A 22,648-nucleotide genomic window follows, 5' to 3' on the forward strand; every position below is an offset into this window, starting at 1 on the left:
GTTATGCATGCCATTTAAAAAATAAAAATAAAAAATAAAAAAATAACAAAATGAGTGATGAAAGCTCAAAGCAGCACAAGTTTAGTAATGACGATGGAATAAGAAAGGGCGTTGATTTGGCCGCCTGCTTTTTGGACAGAGTGGTGGGAAGGATAAGATGGCGGCAGGGTCCCGCCACCGCAGCACTTTGTGCATATTGTGCATATTGTGGTGTTGGGTAGTTCGAGTGTTCACACACAAAATAGGATGTGGCGTACAAGTATTCATGTCCCACTAACGGCCTCTTATGTTTTGTTTCCTTTGAAGCAAAAGCAAAAGCAAAAGCTAAAGCTCAAACAACCTTCTCTTGCTTCTACTTCTTTCTCTGCACTTCTTTTTTATTATTATTCCCACATTCTTTTCCCCGCATGTTTTGGCCTAGATTGTCCTACAATCTTCCTGTGCCAATTTATTATAATTTATATTAAAAAAATTGATTCGATCCTATGATTCCTAATCTGGAAACCTTGTGGTTCTTTTAGGTGGAGTACTCACTAAGCAATACTTTTACTTTTTATCTTATTGTTTTACTGTTTTTTGGCGGCCAATTCTGATTTCTAATATTTTATTGTTTAAATTACTAGTAAGAATTATCATCTTTTAGATTTTTTAGATAACTTTGAGTTTCTAAATTTTTAATTATTATTTTTCAAGTAAATAATTCAAATCTTTCACAAACATTTTATATTTTTCTTGATTCACTTAACCTCGTTTACTAATAAATGTTAAAAGTGTCAAAATCTGAAGTATTTAATTTAAAAGTATTGATTAGAATTCTGATATTTCTATTTAGAGTTATTTTTATAAGAAAAATAAAGAGAATTATTGTTCCATAAATAATTTTAGGACAGAAATTTCCTCCAAATCAGTTTGTAGAAAATATCCTCCAACCCATTTAAAATAGTGTCAAGTGTCTACAAATATTTAAAAGACACATTAAATTTAGTCTAAGTTAACAAATTGTTATTAATGATGTTAAGAATTTAATATGCGTTTTAAATGTTTATAAACACTTACACTATTTTAAATGGGTTGATAAATGTGTAACCTATTTAGATAAACGTATCGTGATGGGTTGACACGACACGACCCGTAAACACGTTTAATTTAAATGTTAATAGGTTCCAACATAACCCGACTAGACCCATGACACGTTTAAAGAAAACTCATTCATTTCTTAGAACAAATCTTTTATATATATATATATCGGGTCAAACGTGTCAACCTACAGGTTGACACGACCCGACACATTTATTAAATGTCATAAACGGGTGATCCGTTTATGACCCGAACCCATTTAACCTAAATCATAACTCTAAAATTACATGTCGTGTTCATGTCAAGTTTGTGGATCACGGGTTAAATTACTAGCCCTACCGAGTATGAATTACAAAAAAAAAAAAAAAAAAGGAAAAAACTCTAAATTTTTTTCACATAACTGTATCATAAATTTGCATAGGAATTTGTTCTTAGAAAAAACAAAAAATAAATAAAAAATAAAAACAAAAACAAATTGCAACTGAATAAAGTTGTTGTTTAGCTAATGAATAAGACTACTACTCGAATTCAGATCCCATCAAATTCTTTAAAATTTGAGAATCACAAATTTTAAAATCTCATTCATATAAGACTTCATTGTTGCCAGCAACTTGTTTATTATCTAGGCAAGTGAATATATTTTTAGCATTTCAATTTCAAATTTTAAACCTATCCACCAAAACCTGTATATATGAGTTCCAAAAAAGTTATGTGAGTGAGAGAGAGGTCAAGAGAGAGAGGATGGAGCTACTGGACTCGCATCCTCCGCCACCGTTCTCTAGCTCTTCTCGGTTCATTTCCTCTTCGCCAATGTTGTTGACGCCTCAATGGAGCTCTCGGTGTTGGAGAAGGACTTCCATGCCTTGGTTGGTCTCAAGCGCGGATGTGCTGAACAGCGGGTTAAGTGCATGAGGATTGGGGACAAGCAGCTAGGGGTGGGAATCGGTTCGGTCGGTGTTGGTAGGGGCATTTTTGCCTACCGATTCGGTTAATTAACCGACTTCATACCGATAAGCAATAGTTTCAACTTTTTTGGATAACCGATTAATAGGTGATCGGTTAAGTCAGTTAATTGTCCGTTAGAATTTTTATGTTAAAATTTATCAACTTCTTTGTAACTATAGAACCAGTAAAACATATGCTTTATAAATGAAAAAAAAAAAAAAAAAGAAGTAAATTCATAGAACATGGACCAAAAAGACAACCACAAATCAGCTAGACAAAAAAATAAGAAAATCTACCGGATAAAATTCAAAATTCACTTAAAAAATCGGTTAAGTAGGTTAATTGTTTGTTAACCGAAAAAAAAAATTATATCGCCTATCGAACCGAACCGAACCGAATCAAACCAATATTGAAACAATATTTTTATTCCGCCTACTAACCGCTGGAAGTTGGTTATCGATTAGTGATGGTTTGATGGCAGTCGATAGGCGGTAAACAGTTAATCTGCCAACTCCTAATTTTAGTATTTAAGATGTATTCATACTTTGCCTTTCTTCTCCACCTCTTCAAAATGTATTTATCATGAATTATCTTTATACCGAGTAAAAAAAATTCAAAGTATGACAACACAAAATTCCAAATGTTTTGAACTTCCTGTAGTTACATGAAATTATATTATTGAAATGGTTGCAAACTAATTTATACTCTCAATTTCCATTGAAAAACCTAACAATATATTCATGCACTAACTGGCTATCATTGCAATGTTTTGTTATCGCTACTGATATATAATCATACTTATAATGAAAATTTTTAAATATCACAGGAGTATATATATTTGTAATGGCTACTTCAACAAAGGGGAATTCATCAATCCCAATGTAAGCAATTTTTTTCGAGCATTAAATTTAACCTCCAATTCCTTTATGTTGCTTTTGCTCTACCATCTATTCAAAATGTTAAAATTTGTTCACTATACTTAAAATTGATTTTAAGCAAGCTTTCAAGTTACCATTCAAGCTTTCACTGAGTTGAGTATTTTGCACTCCCAAAGTAAATTTGTATATATCATCCAACAAACCAACTAGCCCGACAATATACTTTTGAATCATTATGCTCCAATTTGGTCATATCTACTCCAATTTTTTTCTATTAGATTTGATCGCATTGACAACTATCAGCAAATCACCCTCCAATATAACATTATGGAGCCCTACATCATGACAAAACTTTGTTGCTCCGATAGCTTCAGCCACCATCGGTTCTGACATATAGTCATGTGTGTTACTCCTAGCTGCAATCACCTCGCCCCGATAATCTCTGGCAATACCCATACGCCTTGTGACAGAAGCTATAGCCACATCCCAGTTTATCATGTAATAACTTTGTGGCGGGCTATTCCATATTAAATACACATCATCTAACCTTTGACTTTCATTCCCACCTACTTTTTCATGTACAGTTTTATAAGTTCATAAAGAGGAAGCAGATTCTTTGATAAGGAGATTTGGATGGGCAAAAATATCTTCATAGACCACTGTATTTCTTCTAAGCCAAACAGTGTAATTGTTAAATTATCAGTTGTTTTAAAAATTTAAGTTTATAAGAAAAGAAAAGGTAAATTTAATCATTTAATCATTAAGACAACACTTTCCCTCACGTGTTGGCTCAAACTCCTTTAAGTGAGTCCCAACACGTGAAATATTTAATTTAAATTGAGTGAATTGACAGAGTTAAGGTTCGGTCTTAGGACCTTTGACTCTGATATTATGTTAAATCATTGGTAATTTAACATGATATCATAGCTAAAAGTCCTGAGACAGGACCTTGACTCCGTTAATTTTCTCCATTTAAATTAAATATTTCACGTGTTGAGCTTCACCTATTAAAAGGAAGTTTGAGCCCACACGTGAAGGAGAGTGTTAAAGTAATAATTAAATGATTAAATATATCTCTTCTTATAAGCTAAGCTTTTAAGTTAAATGGTAATTTAACAGTAATAACCACAAATAGTTCTATTTCCTCCACTGTATGTCATCTAGTGAACCTTGGAACCGTTTTCCTTGTGCCCCGCCATATTTTTTGCATCATAGAATTTAACTCTTTGCACATTTCCTTCGGTAATAGAAATATGCTCATTCTTGTATGTTAAATGTGATGGATGGATGAGATTTAAAAATATAAAATTATCAAATTTTAAATATTTTGAGGGGATTTAAAATCTTACTATTTACATTCATTTTATATAAGCTAATATAATATGTTTTAAGTGACTTTTTATGATAATTACTTAAAAAAAAAAAACATTTAAAACACATCACTTCTACCAAAATAAGATTAAAGTGTATAAAAATACCTGTGACCAATAATTGAATATCTCAGTCTTTTTTTATTTTTATTTTTAAAAAAAACCAATTAAGCATATCTCAGTCACTTTTAGTACATAACACGGTGTGAACACGTTTTAAAATAAATAAATTTATGTAATTTATCTTCTTCTTTTTTTTAAGTGAAACTTGGTTGTTGGGCAAATACAATGTTTCCGATACACGAATTAGGATTCGAGAATATTTAGTTAGTTATAATAGATGAGTATTTTTATCTCTTCAAAAAATAAAAAGATAAAAATATTTTTTTAAGTATAACTAACTCGATATTCTACTGTTCTTGTTTTAGCTTGGTGTCTTACTATTTTTTTTTTTAAAAAAAAAAAAAACTCATGAAAAAACTATATATATTTTTTTAAATAGAGACCCAGATTTTGAAGTAACACCAAACAGTGACATAGGTTAGCCGTGTTGGTCATTATTATTACTGTAAATATATACGCTAAACCAGATCTTCTATTAAAAGTCCAAAACGCTACTCGCTTTCTCTTCCAACTCTCTCTCTCTCAACCCATCCCTTTACTCTCTCTCCCTCTCTAGTTTCATATAGTTATGGCTTCCTTGTCTCCATCTTCGACTTATAATCAGCAAGGTATATATTCTGCTTTTATTATTTTATTTAATTTGATTGATATTCTGATTGATGAATTAAGTGCATAACATGATGATGATTGTGTTAATTAAATAAATATATGAACGCAGGAGCCGGCCAGGATCATATCATACCAACTGATCAAAACGTTCTGCAGAAACATGCTGCATTCTTTGATAGGAATCACGACGGCCTTATATATCCTTCCGAAACTTTTCGAGGTTCCCCCCACCCACAATACTTAATTCTTTCCATTTCTATATATATATATATATATATATATACAATTTTAATGGGGTTTTTGGGATTTTTGTTTGACAGGTTTTCGTGCAATTGGGTGTGGTTTTTTTCTCTCCACCTTCGCCGCCGTCTTCATCAACGTAGGCCTCAGCCGGAAAACCCGTCCTGTACCTTCCTCTCTCTCTCTCTCTTTATTTATTTATTTTTTATTTTTTACAAATAACCTTTTATTTTCATTTTCTGGAGTAAATTTTCTTCTAGTTTATCCCAAAATAAAAAATAAAAAATCTCCAACAAAACAAATTCCAGTAATCATGCCGCTGCGCCGTTGCTTAGGCAAGTCACCAAACTGTTGATCACTTGGGGACATTACTGTTTAGTTGTCGTATATAAACGGAAAATGCTTTGTCGTTTAACTCCTTATTTAAAACATTAAAAAAATAATATAATTTTTTCACGTCTCTCATAATTAAACATTGAAATTAATTTAAATTAAAAATACAGTGTTTCATTTTTATTGTATTTGATATTGTTATATGACGGGTTACATTAAAAAACTTAACCCGCTCAAATTAGCCCAATGACAATTTACCCTCTAAATTATCAGTTACAATAATGTACTTTTTAAACTACTAAAACAATGATAATTTATCTCTCAATGCTAATAAAATGATAAAATTATTCTTATAAAATTTTAATAAGACAAAAATACTTTAAAAAATTTGAAAAAAAAAAGAAATTAGTATTTTTATTTTTATTTTAGTAATGGTAATTTTGTTATTTTGTTAAAATTTGAAATAGATTGTTATTATTTTGGTAGTTTGAGAATAAATTACCATTGAAGTGATAGATTTAAAAAGGTGAGGTGGCCTTTACCCTAAAAATTATAAAAGAAAATTTTACACGACTCTCATTTTGCATATAGAGTTGTCATAACATCTAAAAATAGCAATCACAAAGTTGGGAGGACAGCGCACGTTGACAAAGGTATTTCAAATTTCTTTAATAACTTCTTATTTGGAAGCGGGCCCCCTTGTCTTTTCACGCTTGCGGTTGCCCGAAAATATCTGTAAGATATTTTGTTTTCTTTTTTTCAAAAAGAAATCCGTCGAAACTGGTTTTGATGGATAAGAACAAAATCGGTGAGAAAATTGTGTCGGTTAAAACTCATTCCAACTTTATTCAAATCAATCAATTTTCTGGTCCCTTATCCTCTCCTCAAAACCATTTATCAAATCACACCGCATCCATCTACCAACCCTCTTACAGTGCAGATCTCATTAATACATATGTACATTAAAGGAAATGCAGAAAACTAGCAGGGAGAATGTTAGGCGTTCTTGTGCTGTGCGAAGTGAATATTATTTTTTTTTTAAATTGAGTGAGATAAATAAAAGTCTGGTTTATTTTTTGTTTTTTTTTTAAAATTAATTTCTACCTAGAATCAAGAAAATACTTAGCATTTGTAGTCCATTGGGTAGGAAAAATCATATTAAAGTCCTACTAAAACAAATTTATTTCATGTCCTATTATATAATTAATTAAGAGGAATGTTACGGTTTTTTTTTTATTGTTCTCTTAGTGTTTTTCTAGTCCTACGTAGATATTATTATTATTATTTTTTTAGAGACAGGTTGCATAAACTTTTTTTTTCTATTTTTTTAGAAAATAATATTCATCTATAAACTCAGAAGAGCAATAGGAGAAACAAAAAAAAGGTAGTATTTCTCAATAATTAATAAGATGCTTGACCAGTTGCTTAGCTTTACAAGTTTTGAGTGCATGAATGATGAATTTGGAGGGTAAGTAGTAAAGCAATATCAGATCTGCAGGAAAGATGTGTACGTGAAGGGTTTCTAAGAGAATAAAGCTTCAAAAAAAAAAAAGAAAAAGAAAAAGAGAAAAGAAAATAAAAGTGGGATTGTTCCAGGTAGGAAGGGTGTGCATGTGATTGCATAATTTTCTGCGTAAAGCTTCCTCATAATTAGCTTATTTTGGAGTGTTGCTTTGCATGTTGTCTTCTCTTGCCTTTCAAGATGAAATATCAATCAATTGTAGCGGAATATAAAATGCGATTGCCACCTTCTTTGTGGAGAAAAACTGTTTGCACAAGTTATTATTTTTATATATGTTGTCAACCTGTAAGCAATCAAACTTGTCAGGTCAAATGGGTACACTGTTATCATTAGATTAACAAATGGAATAAATATATTTTACTCAACTCTAACTATTTTATATTATAATAGTAACACATAAGAATCACGTAATAGTAGAACGTATTGTTGTTTGTGTTTTTTTTATTAAAAAAATATATATTTGTTTAAAGTATTTAGGGGAAGCCCGTGTTTGCCACAGGACCTAAATCCGACCCAATTGAATATTCCATCTAGGGCTGCAAATTGAAAATATTCAAATAAAACATAGTTGGGTTGTAGGCAATCCAACCTATGAGAAGAAAATCGTTCTTATTATATTATTGTGGTAATAAACATAATAGAAATTTTAAATGAATTATCATGCATTTCAAAATTATTAATGTAAGGAAAGAAAATATTCTAATCCTTTGTTTCTCTATATGTCACAACATACTTTTGAAGTTTTAGTTGGCCGAAATTGAATAATATAATGATTCAACCTTAACATATGTATGGGTTTAATTAAGAGTATATAGGTGCAATAAACTTTTAAGTACTAATTAATGCACAATAGCTTTAATTAGTGCTATTTATTCTGCATTTTGATTGCCTATTTTTTTCAATTTTTTTTAATTATTTATTATGTTAATATCATTTTTGTTGTTGCTGTATTGATTGACCTGGCTTTCTTACGGTGCAGGGAAAATTTCCTTCTCTGCTCTTTCCAATTGAGGTGAAGAACATTCATAGAGGCAAACATGGGAGCGACTCTGGTGTCTATGACACTGAAGGAAGGTATATTATATGTTTATGCCTTTGCACTACCTTTCAAATTTTAGACTGCTTTGGGAATTTTGTGCCATTTTAAACAAAATCACAAAAAACATTATTTTAAAACTTAAGGGAAAATTACAGTTTACCCCTTTAAAGTTGACAACGTTTTTCAATTCGAACATTAAAGTTTCAATTTTTGCAATCCACTCCTACAAAGTTCAATTTTTTTTTTTCAATTCGACCAATATTATCCCAAAATTCTCATATTGCCCCTGATTTTTACTCTTATTATTATTTTTTTTTTATTAAAAAAAAAAAATTGGGGGAGCAAAAATGGCCAGATGGCCAAAGGGGTGGCCGTAGAATTTTTTTTTTAATAAAAAATAAAAAAATAAAAATTAGGGGCAATATGGGAAGTTTTAGATACAATTGGTCAAATTGCAAAAATTTGAAACTTTGGGAGGGGGTGGATTGCAAAAATTAAAACTTTGGTGTTCGAATTGAAAAATACTGTCAATTTTAGGGGGGTAAACTATAATTTTCCCAAAACTTAAATTGCGATTTTGAATGCAAGATTGTGATTTTACCAAATGTTTAACTACGGTTTTAAAACTTAAGTTGTCAAATCGCACGTTTTTAAAATCGTTATTTTTTAATTGCAATTTGTGAAACTGCAAAGTGCAAACCAAACAGACTCTTGGTATTGTGCTTTAGCAACTTGGCATGGGCTTTATGTTTTATAATAGGTGACTCCTTGATCCACCTTGGTTGACCATCTGAAATTTGTCTGGTATGGTGATTCAATGGCAATAAAAAATAAGGAAAAGGTGATGGACATGCATAAAATTAATATTTTTCTGTGTACTTGATTTTTTGTTCCTAGCCCCCAAAATGGAAGAAAAGGCCATTTTCATTTGTCTGACATTGATAATAATAATAATAATAATAATAATTTTTAAAAAAAAAAAAAAAAAAAAAAAAAAAAAAAAAAAACATGGGAGCGACTCTGGTGTCCATGACACTGAAGGAAGGTATATTATATGTTTATGCCTTTGCACTACCTTTCAAATTTTAGACTGCTTTGGGAATTTTGTGCCATTTTAAACAAAATCACAAAAAACATTATTTTAAAACTTAAGGGAAAATTACAGTTTGCCCCCTTAAAGTTGACAACGTTTTTCAATTCGAACATCAAAGTTTCAATTTTTGCAATCCACTCCTACAAAGTTCAATTTTTTTTTTTTTAATTCGACTAATATTATCCCAAAATTCTCATATTGTCCCTGATTTTTACTCTTATTTATTTTTTTAAAAAAAAAAAAAAAAAAATTGGGGGAGCAAAAATGGCCAGATGGCCAAAGGGGTGGCCGTAGAATTTTTTTTTAATAAAAAATAAAAAAATAAAAATTAGGGGCAATATGGGAAGTTTTAGATACAATTGGTCAAATTGCAAAAATTTGAAACTTTGGGGGGGTGGATTGCAAAAATTAAAACTTTGGTGTTCGAATTGAAAAATACTGTTAATTTTAGGGGGGTAAACTATAATTTTTCCAAAACTTAAATTGCGATTTTGAATGCAAGATTGTGATTTTACCAAATGTTTAACTACGGTTTTAAAACTTAAGTTGTCAAATCGCACGTTTTTAAAATCGTTATTTTTTAATTGCAATTTGTGAAACTGCAAAGTGCAAACCAAACAGACTCTTGGTATTGTGCTTTAGCAACTTGGCATGGGCTTTATGTTTTATAATAGGTGACTCCTTGATTCACCTTGGTTGACCATCTGAAATTTGTCTGGTATGGTGTTTCAATGGCAATAAAAAATAAGGAAAAGGTGATGGACATGCATAAAATTAATATTTTTCTGTGTACTTGATTTTTTGTTCCTAGCCCCCAAAATGGAAGAAAAGGCCATTTTCATTTGTCTGACATTGATAATAATAATAATAATAATAATAATAATTTTAAAAAATAAAAAATAAAAAATAAAAACTAGTTTCTATTTCGCTTTTCCTAGGGTTGATGATAAAGTAATTAATGAATGATGCAAACAATTTTAGAAGAATTAAGTTGCCAAAGAAAACACCCATATTTGTTATTCCATTTGGATAAATTAAATCAATATGAATCCTGATTAATTCTGATTGATCATACCGATTAGCATATATAATTCTGTCCTCCATGGGAGCTATCATCTAAATTGTTCTTGTGAATCAATCTTCTAGGTTTGTTCCTGGGAAGTTCCAGGAGCTTTTCGGCAAGCATGCTCTTACACATCCCAATTCTTTGACATCAAATGAACTGATGGGGATGCTGAAGGCTAACAGGGTTCCCAAGGACTACGTTGGATGGTACAACATATTTCTTTATCCCATTTGTTCAAGAGGGAAGAAATTGGAACATTTTTCGTTAAATAAAATGCAATATTTAACGTTGGAATTTATTGCAGGCTGGCTAGCTGGACAGAATGGAAGATCCTATATATTCTGTGCAAGGACAAGAATGGTTTGCTGCACAAAGACACAGTCAAAGCTGTTTATGATGGAAGCTTGTTTGAACACATGGAGAAGGAAAAATCATCGGCTAAGAAGAAAGTGTATTAATCTAACTATTATATATATATATATATATATATATAGATGAATTGTGGGAAACAATAAAGTTATATATATTGGGATGCTTTAATTTTTGATGTTTGATATGCAGTGTTGTGTAAATAAATGCATGCTGGTGTGGTCGTCTGATCTGGGGCCTGCTGCATGGATGGATGGTTCTGATTCAAGAACGTAGTTTAAATGTGTGATTGTTTCAAGTTAATGTTGAATGGAAAACTAGTTGGATTTGGTTACAATATTCTTCAATATTATGCAATAAAAATCAGCACAGATGGAAGAGAAAGTTGGGAAGATCTTCAGATTACAAGAGCAGGAGTTAAAATCTGTGGGGAGTTTGGTGTTAATTTGATGATGCAATGTTCTTAGTTATCATGTTCATAGGTCAGGTTTGGATGGAAGAAATTCTCAGTTGTATATGTGATGTTTTCTTAGAGCAGTCTGCTTTATCTTATTGTTTGTGAAATGGAAGTAACATATTTGTTTTAAAATAAAAAATAAAAAAATTATCATGTTCATAGATAATTCATCGTGCAATTGCATGTATATTTATTTATAGTATAAATATGCCATCACCGCAATGTTCTATTTCTACTTCCCAAGCAATCACAATTTTCAAATATGCTTTACTCTTACTAAAAAAAAAAAGTAATAATAATAATAATAATAATAATAATAATAATAATAAAAAGAAAACAAAAAATCAGGTAAGGCTTCCCTTTTTTTCCCCCTTTTTTTTTCTTTTTTTTTTTTCTTTTTTTTTTCTTTTTTTTAGTTATTTTACAAATTGAAATTGAAGATCCAGGAATTAAATTGATGTTTATGTCAAATTGCAAATGTGATATTTGTTAATTTTTTAATTTTTTCTTTCCCTGTGCGTGAAGGTGAGTAACCTCTTAAACATGGACCATATTCAATTCACTCATTAATTTACACAATCTTCATTCATTAGAAGCTGTCGTCTTATAAGTGTAATAAAATGTTCTAGGAATTGAGGATACAAACAGAAATCAAGAGAGAACGAGACGCAGCAGGAGTTTTCTATCTAGCCCAGTCCTAGAGGAGAAGTATCAGTTTCTCATGATCTTTGGTGAGATTTGTGAGAGGATTTAATTCTTCAACGATTTGCAACAATGGCGGATGATCTATCGAACCTCTGAGCAAAGTTATCTTTGTCTGAGGGAGAGGATGCTGAGGTTGAGATTCAAGCAGTGGATGTGACAAAGGTGGTTAGGCGTGGACAATCATGTATCGTGGGAAAATTGATGTCGGAGAGAGTAGTGAGTAAGGAGACCATCAAAACTACGCTTAAGAGATGGTGGCGATTAACCGGGGCTATGAACTTCAATGTTTTAGGAGGGAATATATTTTTGATCGAATTTGAACATGCCAACGACAAGAAGAGAGTCTTAGAAGGAAGACCCTGGGTGTTTGAAGGAATCTTTTTCTGGTGGAAGATTTTGATGGCCAGTCTTCGCCCTCAGAAATCAGCTTTGACAAAGCCGCTTTCTGGGTGAGGATGATGAAGTTACCTTTGGCATGCATGAGCAGAGAAGTCAGTTTTAAAATCGGAGCCTCGGTTGGGCTTGTTGAGGAAGTCGATACTGATGGAGATGGGATTGGATGGGGGGAATTCATACGAGTGAAGATTATGATTGATTTGTATAAACCTCTTCCCCGGGGACGGATGATGAAATATGAAGGGAAATCACACTTGATTGGTTTCCAATATGAACGTTTACCAAAATTCTGCTTTCATTGTGGTGTAATCTGTCATGGGCCAGAAGGGTGTCTGAAGACGAAAACAATGAAAAATCAGGAGGATTTTACCCAATTCGGACCATGGATGAGAGCGCAATCTCCAACCAGGAGCGGCGACCGAAATCTGGACCGGTATGCAGGCAAATATCCGCAGCAGGAGGAAGAAGAAAGACCAAGAAGGGTGGACCAGGTAGGACGCAGAAGTCGGGGCCGGAAACGGAGAGTGGAGGAGTCCGGCGAGGGCGATGATGATGGCAAGCTAAATCGGGAAAGTCATAAATTAAATTCCACAGAAGATGCAAGACATTATGCTGACGGGAATTTGGGGAGAAATGAAGGGACTTTCCTTAGTAAAAGTCATACAGGTATGGAAGGAATTAAAGTGGGAGTTATGAAAGAACATTTTGAATTTCAATCCACCAGAACACCGGCGCATGGAAACTTATCTTTGAAAGGAAAAAATCAAGAAGCTGTAAAGGGACACATGCTGGCAGATTTACCCTCGTATAGTAACAGACGCTTGACAGCTAAGGGTACGTGGCAGGCAAGGGATGACATGCAAAACAAAAATCAATCACAACAGGCCATGGGCTTTGAAGACTTATTCACCAAGGTTGGGGGCCCATATACAGGTCTAGTCCTAACGGAGGTCGAAAACTCTCTCAAGGAAGCCAAGGAGAGGAGATTGTCGGGAAAGGAAATGAATAATAGTGGTCAGGAAGAGAATTCAGCACCATGGAAGAGGAAAAATAGAGACGAGCTGGAGACACCTATTGACCTCATAAGTACTCCTAAAACCAGTTGTAAAAACCGGGTAGTTGGAGATGGAGAAATATTACAAGGGACTGCTAAAAAGGTATGCTCCGGGATTATTGATAATGACTCCTGTAACGGTTCGGGGATAGCGGTGGCTGGTGACCAGTCCCGCCGACCGCAATGAATATCCTAAGCTGGAACTGTCGGGGGCTTGGGAACCCCCGAATAGTTCATGACTTTTGCTGGATGGTGAAAGAAAAGCAACCCAATTTAGTGTTTCTTATGGAGACTAAATTACGGAAACAAAAATTGGAGAAAATACGGTTGAAGGTGGGCTTTACCAACATGTTTGTAGTGGATTGTGTGGGGAGAAGTGGGGGCTTGGCTTTATTTTAGGCGGAAGGATGGGAGGTGGAGGTCCAAAACTATAGCCAAAGACACATAAATGCTATAGTTCATGACCAACATCTGGCTCTAGAATCGAAGTTCACCGGTTTCTACGGCATCCCGGACCCAACAAAAAGATATGAAGCATGGGACCTAATAAAGCTTTTGGCTCGTTTAGCCCCGGACCCGTGGTTAGTTATTGGTGATTTTAATGAAATCTTGACAATGTCCAAAAAATTTGGGGGAAACACAAGACAACGACATCTCATGGAAGCCTTCTGTCAAACGATAGAGGTTTGTGGTTTGACTTACTTGGGCTATAATGCCCCAAAGTTCACTTAGAGCAATTGTCAAGAGGACAATGCACTCATTAAGGAGAGGCTTGACCGAGGGCTTTGTAACTTAGCATGGAGGAATTTTTTTTCAGACTCACAACTTCTTGTGGGTGCGGCAATTAGCTCAGACAATGCTCCTTTGGTGCTAAACTTAATGGGGGCTGCTGTACAAGCTAGACGAGGTCCATGGTTTTATTATGATGCAAGTTGGGCTGTGGATACAGACTGTAGGGACATCATAAAAAACTCGTGGCTACAAGAGGTGCGGCCTACTATGGATTAGGAAAGGCTTTCATCTAAGTTGGGACTTTGTGTGGAGAACGTTCTTCGCTGGAGGAGGGAAACCAAAAACAACACTCACGTTTCTATAGCCACTTTGCAGAGAAGACTTTTATTACTACAAGCCAAGGTTGATGGTTCGGCTAAAGAAGAAATTCGAAAAATTCAGTTGGAACTCCGAGGGCTATTGGATAAAAAGGAGCTTTGGTGGAGACAAAGGGCGAAAAAGGAATGGCTCAAGTTTGGTGATTGCAATGCTAAGTATTTCCACGCTTGCGCAAATTCCAAAAGAAGGCGAAATGATGTGAGGAGGATCACGGATGAAGCAGGGCTGACCTGGGAGTCCGAAGAGGCTGTTGGGGGAGCTTTTGTAGAGTATTTCACGCAGTTATTCACTACGGGTCCTGCCGGAGACTATAGCCCATGCATTCAACCCATTGTTGGCCGGGTTACTCATAATATGAATGTGGAGTTGCTGCAGAATTTCACAGCTGTGGAGATCAAAGAAGCCCTGTTTCAAATGGCACCTTTAAAAGCGCTAGGACCGGATGGGCTTAACGCATGTTTTTTCCAACAAAATTGGTCCACCATGGGGGAGGAGGTATGTGGAGTCTTACTTGATATTCTTAATTCTGGTATTTTGCCCCAAGATATGAACTTAACTCATATAGCTCTTATACCAAAGATTAAGAACCCAAAGTATGTCACGGAATTTTGGCCGATTAGTTTATGTAATGTGTTATATAAAATCATTTCAAAAGTGTTAGCTAACCGGCTCAAAAATTTTTTACCTATGATTATTGACCCCATGTAAAGTGCTTTTATTCCGCGACGTCTTATCACAGATAATGTGCTAGCGGCTTATGAAACGCTACACACGATGCATTCGGGGATGAGGGGCAAAAAGAGTTTTATGGCCGTTTAGCTCGACATGAGCAAGGCTTATGATAGGGTGGAGTGGGGTTTTTTGGAAGCCGTAATGCAGCGGATGGGTTTTGATAGCAGATGGATTTCCCTGATCATGATGTGTGTCAAGACGGTGAAATATTCAATATTGGTGAATGGGAACCCTTGTGGCCTCATCACCCCATCTAGAGGTCTCCGCCAAGGCAACCCAATATCACCTTATCTGTTTCTTATCTATGCAGAAGCTTTGAGTGCTATGATAACCCAAGCCAACATGGATGGAAGGTTGACAGGGGTTCCTACATCGAAAAAGGGGCCGGCATTAAGCCACCTTTTTTTTGCCAATGACAATTTACTGTTTTGCAGGGCAAATTTGTCTCAATGGAACCATCTAACATCAATTTTACAAAAGTATGAAGAGGCGTCGGGGCAGAAAATGAACACAAACAAGACGGCCATATTCTTTAGTAGAAACACATTAAATGAAGACAAGTACCACATCCAAGAGATAGCAGAGATACCGACAAACCAGCGCTATGATACGTATTTGGGGCTGCCTGCTTTGGTGGGAAGATCTCGCACCGATGCTTTTAAACGTATTAAAGAAAGGGTGTAGAAGCGTCTCCAGGATTGGAAGCTCAAGTTCTTGTCCCAGGCGGGGAAAGAAATTCTACTAAAGGCCGTGATTCAAGCAATACCCACTTTTTGTATGGGTGTCTTCCGTCTTCCGAAGGTGCTATGCAAGGAGATTAATTCCCTCATGACGAGATTTTTTTGGAGCCATCAAGCAAATGAGAAAAGAATCCATTGGATGAGTTGGAGCAAGATGGGTTTTTCTAAAAATCAAGAAGGAATGGGTTTTCGTGATTTTGCCTGCTTTAACAAAGCCCTTTTGGCAAAACAGATTTGGCACCTTTGGAAAACACCGGACAGCTTAATTGCACGGATAATGAAGGCAAAGTACTACCCGACATGTACAGTTCTTGAAGTTTCTTTAGGAAACCGGCCTTCATTTGCATGTCGAAGTATCCAGGGGTCTTGTGATCTTATTAAAGATGGCCTAGTGTGGAGAGTTGGAAATGGCAAAATAGTCAGAATATGGAAGGATAGGTGGCTTCCTAGACCTACCACTTACATGGTGCTCTCTCCTCCATCAATACTTGATTCGAATGCGACGGTTAGCCAACTCATTGATGCAGATACAAACTGGTGGAATTATGCGTTATTGGAAAGGTTATTTTCTGGGGAGGCGACTATCTCTGTCCTTTCGGTACCTCTTAGTACCACGCACCAAGAAGATAAACTTATATGGAGGGGAGCGGCAAAAGGGCTTTTTTCGGTAAGAAGTGCTTACCACTCGGAAAAAGAGAGAGAAACAGCTTCTAAGGCGGGGGGATCCTCTCGGGTCCATCACAGTGATGTGTGGAGAGCTATTTGGCGACAAAAAATGACAAATACAGAGAAACATTTCCTTTGGCGAGCCTGTCATGAAATTTTACCTATAAAAGCAAATCTCTGGTCCAGGAAAGTGAATATGGACTCTTGCTGCCCAGTCTGTGAAGGAGCGGATGAGACAACGTGTCATGTGCTATGGCAATGCCCTGGGGCCAGGGACGTCTAGAGTGCTGGGTGTATGAAATTCCAGAAAAGTTGTCTTGAAGGGCCGTCTTTTATTCAGGTGGTGGAGGGAATGTTGAAGAGTTGCGACTAGACGGAATTTGCTCAGTTTGCAAACATTGCTCGTCGTATTTGGCTTAGGCGAAATGAGTTGGTTCACGGTGGTGACTTTCTACATCCCAACATTATAATCCAGCAAGCCACCTAGGTAGTGAATCTGTTTCACCTGGTGTGGGATGAGGTGGTATTGCAGGATTTTGTTCCTGATGCTCCTACCCAATGCAGCTGGAAAAATCCTCCTATCGGGTGGTTTAAGGCCAACTGGGACGCTGGAGTCAATCAACATTCAGGCCGTGTGGGTCTCGGGGTTGTTATTAGGGATCATCAAGGTAAAATGTGGGCGGCACAGAGCATGACTCGATTGGGTTTTTTGGACCCAACATCAGCAGAAACTATGGCAGCCACTACGGCGGTTCGGCTGTGTACTGAGATGGGGATTAAGCAGGTCCTACTGAAGGGAGATGCGAAGGTGGTCGTGGATGCTGTGAATTCTCTGCTTCCCGACGAGAGTGCAAAGGGACACCTCACGGAAGACTTGTGTATAGCTCTACGTTCCTTTTCGTCGTGGGAGCCGAGGTACGTTTGGAGGGAAGGTAATAAAGTGGCTCATATACTTGCAAGTTTGGCTTTGCAAAATGAGATGGACAGGGTGTGGATTTATGACCCCCCGAATTGTATACGTGAGACTTCGCATGCAGAGGTTTTAGCCCTACAGCGTATGATTTGAATTCAATGAAAAAGCGATTTCTTCAAAAAAGAAGCTGTCGTCCTTCGGATATGACCACTTGTTCATTCAGAATAGATGATTGTATCTCAGCAATAATGGAATAAGTTCATCTTCATTTTAGGTAAATGGAAAAAAAAAAAATCATTTTATCATTCATATTAAATTGAGTAATGTTCCATACTTGTTGGGAGATAAAGCGGTTATAGAGTTTTTACCCATAGTACATTAATATACATATTTAAACATCACTTTAACCTCAGGCTTTGATTATCTTTTTTTGGACGGTGATGCTCTTCTTGTGATTTTGGCTATCAATACTGTAGTGACATAAATAATTAACTAAGCTTAGATAGCTTAGTTAGAGGGTTAATTTAGACTTTGAGTCACTAGGAACAGTTGGAAGAGCATTTTGAAAATTTCAGACTTTCTGATCGGACGTACGCAGGGGGACCACAATATGTACACTCCTGTCTTTAAGTGAAAACGTATGCTAGGTGACCACCGGAAGTACGTGTTGTGCCTAAATACTACCTAAATTAATAGATAATATTTAGTACGTTTTAACTCGCAAGTGCACAAGATCAAAACAATAGTATAGTTCAGCAAGTACGAGATCATTCCCACGAGAATTGGTAAATTATGTTTAAAAGTAAATTCCTATTTAATTAAAAGATAAAATTCAATTGTCACGATTGAATTTAATAGAAATAAATAAAATAAAAGATAAACAAAAACTAAAAAGGATTAGGGTTTTGATATCCACCACTAATTATATTCAGCTAATATAACAATATGCCAATGCTTTGATCATGTTATGCATATCTAATATTTATCAACCTAAGGGCATGGGTGTCTACTCCTTAAGCTATTGATTTCCCAAAGCAACGAATTAGGCATGGGTGTCTACTCTAATTCTTTTCTTTCTTAAATGATTTAGCATGGGTGTCTACTAAGTTGTTCTTTAAGAAAGCAAAAAACTGTGGAAATCGACAAACACATGAGGCCTAGGCCATGGGTGTCTACTCCCAGTTCCCCATGTTGATTAACCCAAGAATCGCGGTGAGGATTACTTTTGTTACTTATGTTAAACCCAGGACTCGGTCATCCAAATTGATTTAACTAACTAGTCCATACCACATGCATATGTTGGCCAGACAGACACATATGAGGAATTCATGAAAGCAGATGTTAATCAAGTTAAATAGTACAACAAGATCATCACAAGGCGCTCATATTGAAATATTAATTAAACATAATTAGGGCTTCAATCTAGCCCTAAATAAAATATAAACTACATAAAAATAAAAGGTGGAAGAGAAGAAAACCCAAACTCCTTTTGATGTAGCCTTCAATTCCGTTCCAGAGCTTATGCCTCTTATCTCCACACTATTCTTAGAGGCTAAGAGGTCTATGTATAAGCTTTAGAAGTCCTTGTTACACAAGTGAACCTAAGAAATTCGTAGGGTTTTAATCCTATTACAAGTTGGAGTTGGAAAACCCAAATATGGAAGGCATAGGGGTCTTGGCCGCAGCTGATGTGGCACTTGCGCGCAGGTGTGATCAATCGCAACCCGCGTGCGCTCGATCGCACGTCTGTGATCGATATTCTTCTGTGCAGCGCTCGATCGCTCCTGGCTGCTTCAAGCTTTGTCTCCTCTGGTAGTGCGCTCAATCACAGGGAACCTGTGATCGATCGCAATGGCAGGATCTCCAATTTTTTCCAAATTCTCTCTTTAAGCCCAAATCTTTCAGATTTACTTCATTTTCTTCCAAAAGCCTTAAAAAGCATAGAAAATACAAAAAGGAAGTAAAATAACATGAATTAACTAAAACTAAATGATTAAACATGTAAGTTAAGGACTAAAAATATGAATATTTTAGCACTTAACAGTACGCTGACAATTGAACGCTGTACTCTGCAAATAGTACGTGGACGTACGCCCCAATAGTACTAGACGTACTCTACTTTTGGTTTAAGCCTTGAATAATACCTAGATGTACGATACAGCTTTTGGACTGCTGGATAAATAGTACCGGATGTTCGTTACTTTTTAAAATAGTTGGTAGCGCCCTCTGCTTTTTCTCACCTATAAATACCCACTTACCTTCGACCTCTCACACCCATTTTTGCCCCCAGGCTCCTAGAAATCTCTAAGAGTGCGTTTGTGAGTTTTGTGAGTCTTGGAGAAGGAGAGGTGATTCTTGGAGGTTTTTAGCTTCAAGGAGGTAATCTTCTAAGCGTAGCTTGTTCGTTAGTCGTTATGATGTTTAAGTGTTTTTCATAGTTAGCTTAGTTGGTAGTTTGTAGCTTCTAGTTATATTGTTGCCCTTAATCTTGGTTTAAGCATGAGTTTGCGTTTAATTCTTGTTGGGCGTATTTCCTTTTGCATGGAGGTGTTGTTCTGAGATAGGAGGTCCTAGGAATCCTTTTAGTATCTTTAGAACGAGTTTGGGAGGATAGGAGGACGGTTAAACCAAATGAGGTTCTACCTCAACCTTCTGGGCGGACGTATGGCCACGAGACCAAACGTACGAGCCTTCAGGACGGACGTACGGCCACGAAAAGAAAAATCGAAAAGAAGATCATTGGCAACATCTAATAATCTCACTCCAAAGTTGATAAGTGAAGTTGTTGGGGAGGATGCATTGCATGATAACAATGGAGTTGTTGAGAGACCAATAGGCAGGAAAGCCGAAAAGGTAAAAAGAAAGAGAATTGAGCGTCCCTCCAAAGATGTTGTGGTATTCATGAAGAAGAAAACAAAAATCCTCGAGGAAACGCGTGTTCAAGGAGAAGAGTTTATTAACTTGGAAAGGGAAAAGCTTCGCTTTGATCAGTTGGACCAGGAAGGTAGACATAATATTAAGGAGGAGAAATTGAATATAGAAAGGAAAAATTTTCAATTACAACAACTGGATTGGGAAGACAAAATATTCAAATGGGAGGAAGAAATAATGTTGATTGATACAAATGGCATGTCTCTAGTACAGCAAAAATATTGGAATCAACGCCAATTGAAAATCCTTGAGAAGTGAGAATCAAGCAGCTAGTCACCATTTTTTGGAAAAGCTTTGCTTGTAACTTTATTTTGGTAGTAGCTTCTTTATGCCTTTACTCATGTTTTGGTAGTCACCATTTGTAACCAGTCTGAATGCAAATTGTGAAAGATTGGTTGTCACCATGTTTTGGTAATGACAAATTTAGTGCAAACTGTAACAGATTGGTAGTCACCATGTTTTGTGGGACAAATTTAGTGCAGATTGTGAAAGATTGGTAGTCACCATGTTTTGGTAGTGACAAATTTAGAATAGATTGTAAAAGATTGATAATTTAGATTTTGAAAGATTGTGAAAGACCATGTCTATGCTTACGAACCATGTCTATGCTTACAGATTGTAAGTAAATTGCTGATTTTTGGGAAGTTACAGACCATGTCTATGCTTGCTACCAAATTGCTTTTTATCTTAAATGTAAAGTACTTTGTGCTTTATGATCTTGTAAAACTTGTGATTCTTAATAAATACAATTGCCAACACTAGTATATGTGGTTAATGCAGATCACAAATACTTAAAAAAATGCTTGTTAAATAATGGAATTTCAATCTATAATAAAGAGTAACTTAATATAAATAATACATGTTAAATTAATCATCAATTTGAAAGTTCCTACGATTGGCCATGTAGTTGCCATAAGTGCTCGAGAAGGTCTTATTGGAGTTGAGAATGAGTTTCTTGATCTTTAATGCGAATGTGGTTTTGAATGAACTCTCTAAAATTATATGCTTGACCACGTGACAGTGGTTCTGGAGGATTTTTATCTCTTTGTTCATAATCGAACTCTAGCATGTCTTGCTCATCTCACTCATTTTCAACAATCATGTTATGGAGAATTATGCATGTTGTCATAATCTTAGAGCTCAAGGAGTTTAAACATTCGTGCAGGTTGACACACCATCACAAATCGTGCTTGCAACACTCAAAATGCACGTTCTACGTCCTTCCTTGTCGACTCTTATACTGCAGCAAAATGTTTGTTCTTGGCTCCTTGTGGAGCTGAGATTGTTTTTACAAATGTTGTCCACTTTGGATATATACCATCACCAAGGTAGTATCACATTGTGTAATCATGACCATTAATTGAGTAATTGACTCGAGAAGCACACCCTTGAGTGAGGTCATAAAATAAAAATTATCTTTCCAGCACATTTATATCATTATGAGATCCAGGTAACCCAAACAATGCATGCCATATCCAAAGATCATTTGATGCAACTACTTCCAAAGTAATGGTTGGTTCACGGATATGACCAAAATATATACCTTTCCATCCCACTGGGCAATTCTTCCATTTTCAGTGGATGCAATCAATGCTCCCCAACATCCCTGGAAAACCACGACTTTGACCAACCACTAGCAATCTCGCAATGTAGTGATTTGTTGGTGACCTCAAGTACTCATCATAGAAAATATAAACCACAGCTTTAACAAATAGTTTTAGGCTCATCATTACGGTCTCCAATCTGCAGATATTCGTCCACAAAATCACTTGTTATTCCAGATGCTAGCATCATGAGTGCAGCAGTAATCTTTTGAAGAGAACTTGAACCAAGTCTTCTATCATTATCTCTTCTTTGGACAAAATATGGCTCATGAACTTCAACAGTGGATAGAATATGGCGAAAAAGAGGAAGCCTCATTTGATACCTCCTTCGAAACATTTTTGGGGTATGTACTAGTGATTCAGCAAAATAGTTGAGAAAAAGCCCTTCATTGGTGTGCTAATATACATCCGATGCTGGTCGCATGACAATGTAGTGACGATTTTTCTTCCATAGCACCAATTATCTCTAAATCATCATTAGGGTAATCAAGAAGCATTTTGCGAATCAAAGAACGACCATTGAAAAAATTGCGAGCCATAAGTGAAAAAAGTAGAGGCTGAATGGAAAAGTAAGAGGAATGAAAATTGGAGGATAAATTGTCTTATTTATAATGAAATCATATAACAGTCGGCAGATTTGAAAAATGTTACCATTTAGATAAATGGTCATTGAATG

At 35.6% G+C, this 22,648-nt stretch overlaps 1 protein-coding gene and 1 pseudogene across 1 annotated transcript; one reads left to right on the forward strand and one right to left on the reverse strand.

Annotated features, from left to right (window-relative positions):
- Positions 1-4,865: 4,865 nt before the first annotated feature.
- LOC132179466 (putative peroxygenase 4) lies at positions 4,866-11,003 on the forward strand. The gene is made up of 7 exons (XM_059592195.2): positions 4,866-5,001; positions 5,112-5,222; positions 5,323-5,408; positions 8,077-8,171; positions 10,376-10,501; positions 10,600-10,746; positions 10,857-11,003. The coding sequence occupies exons 1-7, from the start codon at positions 4,962-4,964 to the stop codon at positions 10,864-10,866; spliced, it is 615 nt and encodes a 204-aa protein (XP_059448178.1). The 5' UTR covers positions 4,866-4,961; the 3' UTR covers positions 10,867-11,003.
- Positions 11,004-21,257: 10,254 nt separating this feature from the next.
- Positions 21,258-22,357, reverse strand: LOC148586410 (uncharacterized; annotated as a pseudogene).
- Between the last annotated feature and the right edge of the window lie 291 nt (positions 22,358-22,648).

This window comes from Corylus avellana, chromosome 4 (assembly GCF_965113065.1).
Source record: "Corylus avellana chromosome 4, dhCorAvel1.hap1.2, whole genome shotgun sequence".
Taxonomy (NCBI): Eukaryota; Viridiplantae; Streptophyta; class Magnoliopsida; order Fagales; family Betulaceae; genus Corylus; species Corylus avellana.

What these genes read in the sequence shown, in the direction of transcription:
- LOC132179466 (XM_059592195.2), top strand. Translation starts at nt 4,962, where the DNA reads ATGGCTTCCTTGTCTCCATCTTCGACTTATAATCAGCAAG. An exon ending in TTCGACTTATAATCAGCAAG is followed by an intron (nt 5,002 to 5,111) that starts GTATATATTCTG and finishes ATATGAACGCAG; the next exon opens with GAGCCGGCCAGGATCATATC. An exon ending in TCCTTCCGAAACTTTTCGAG is followed by an intron (nt 5,223 to 5,322) that starts GTTCCCCCCACC and finishes TTTGTTTGACAG; the next exon opens with GTTTTCGTGCAATTGGGTGT.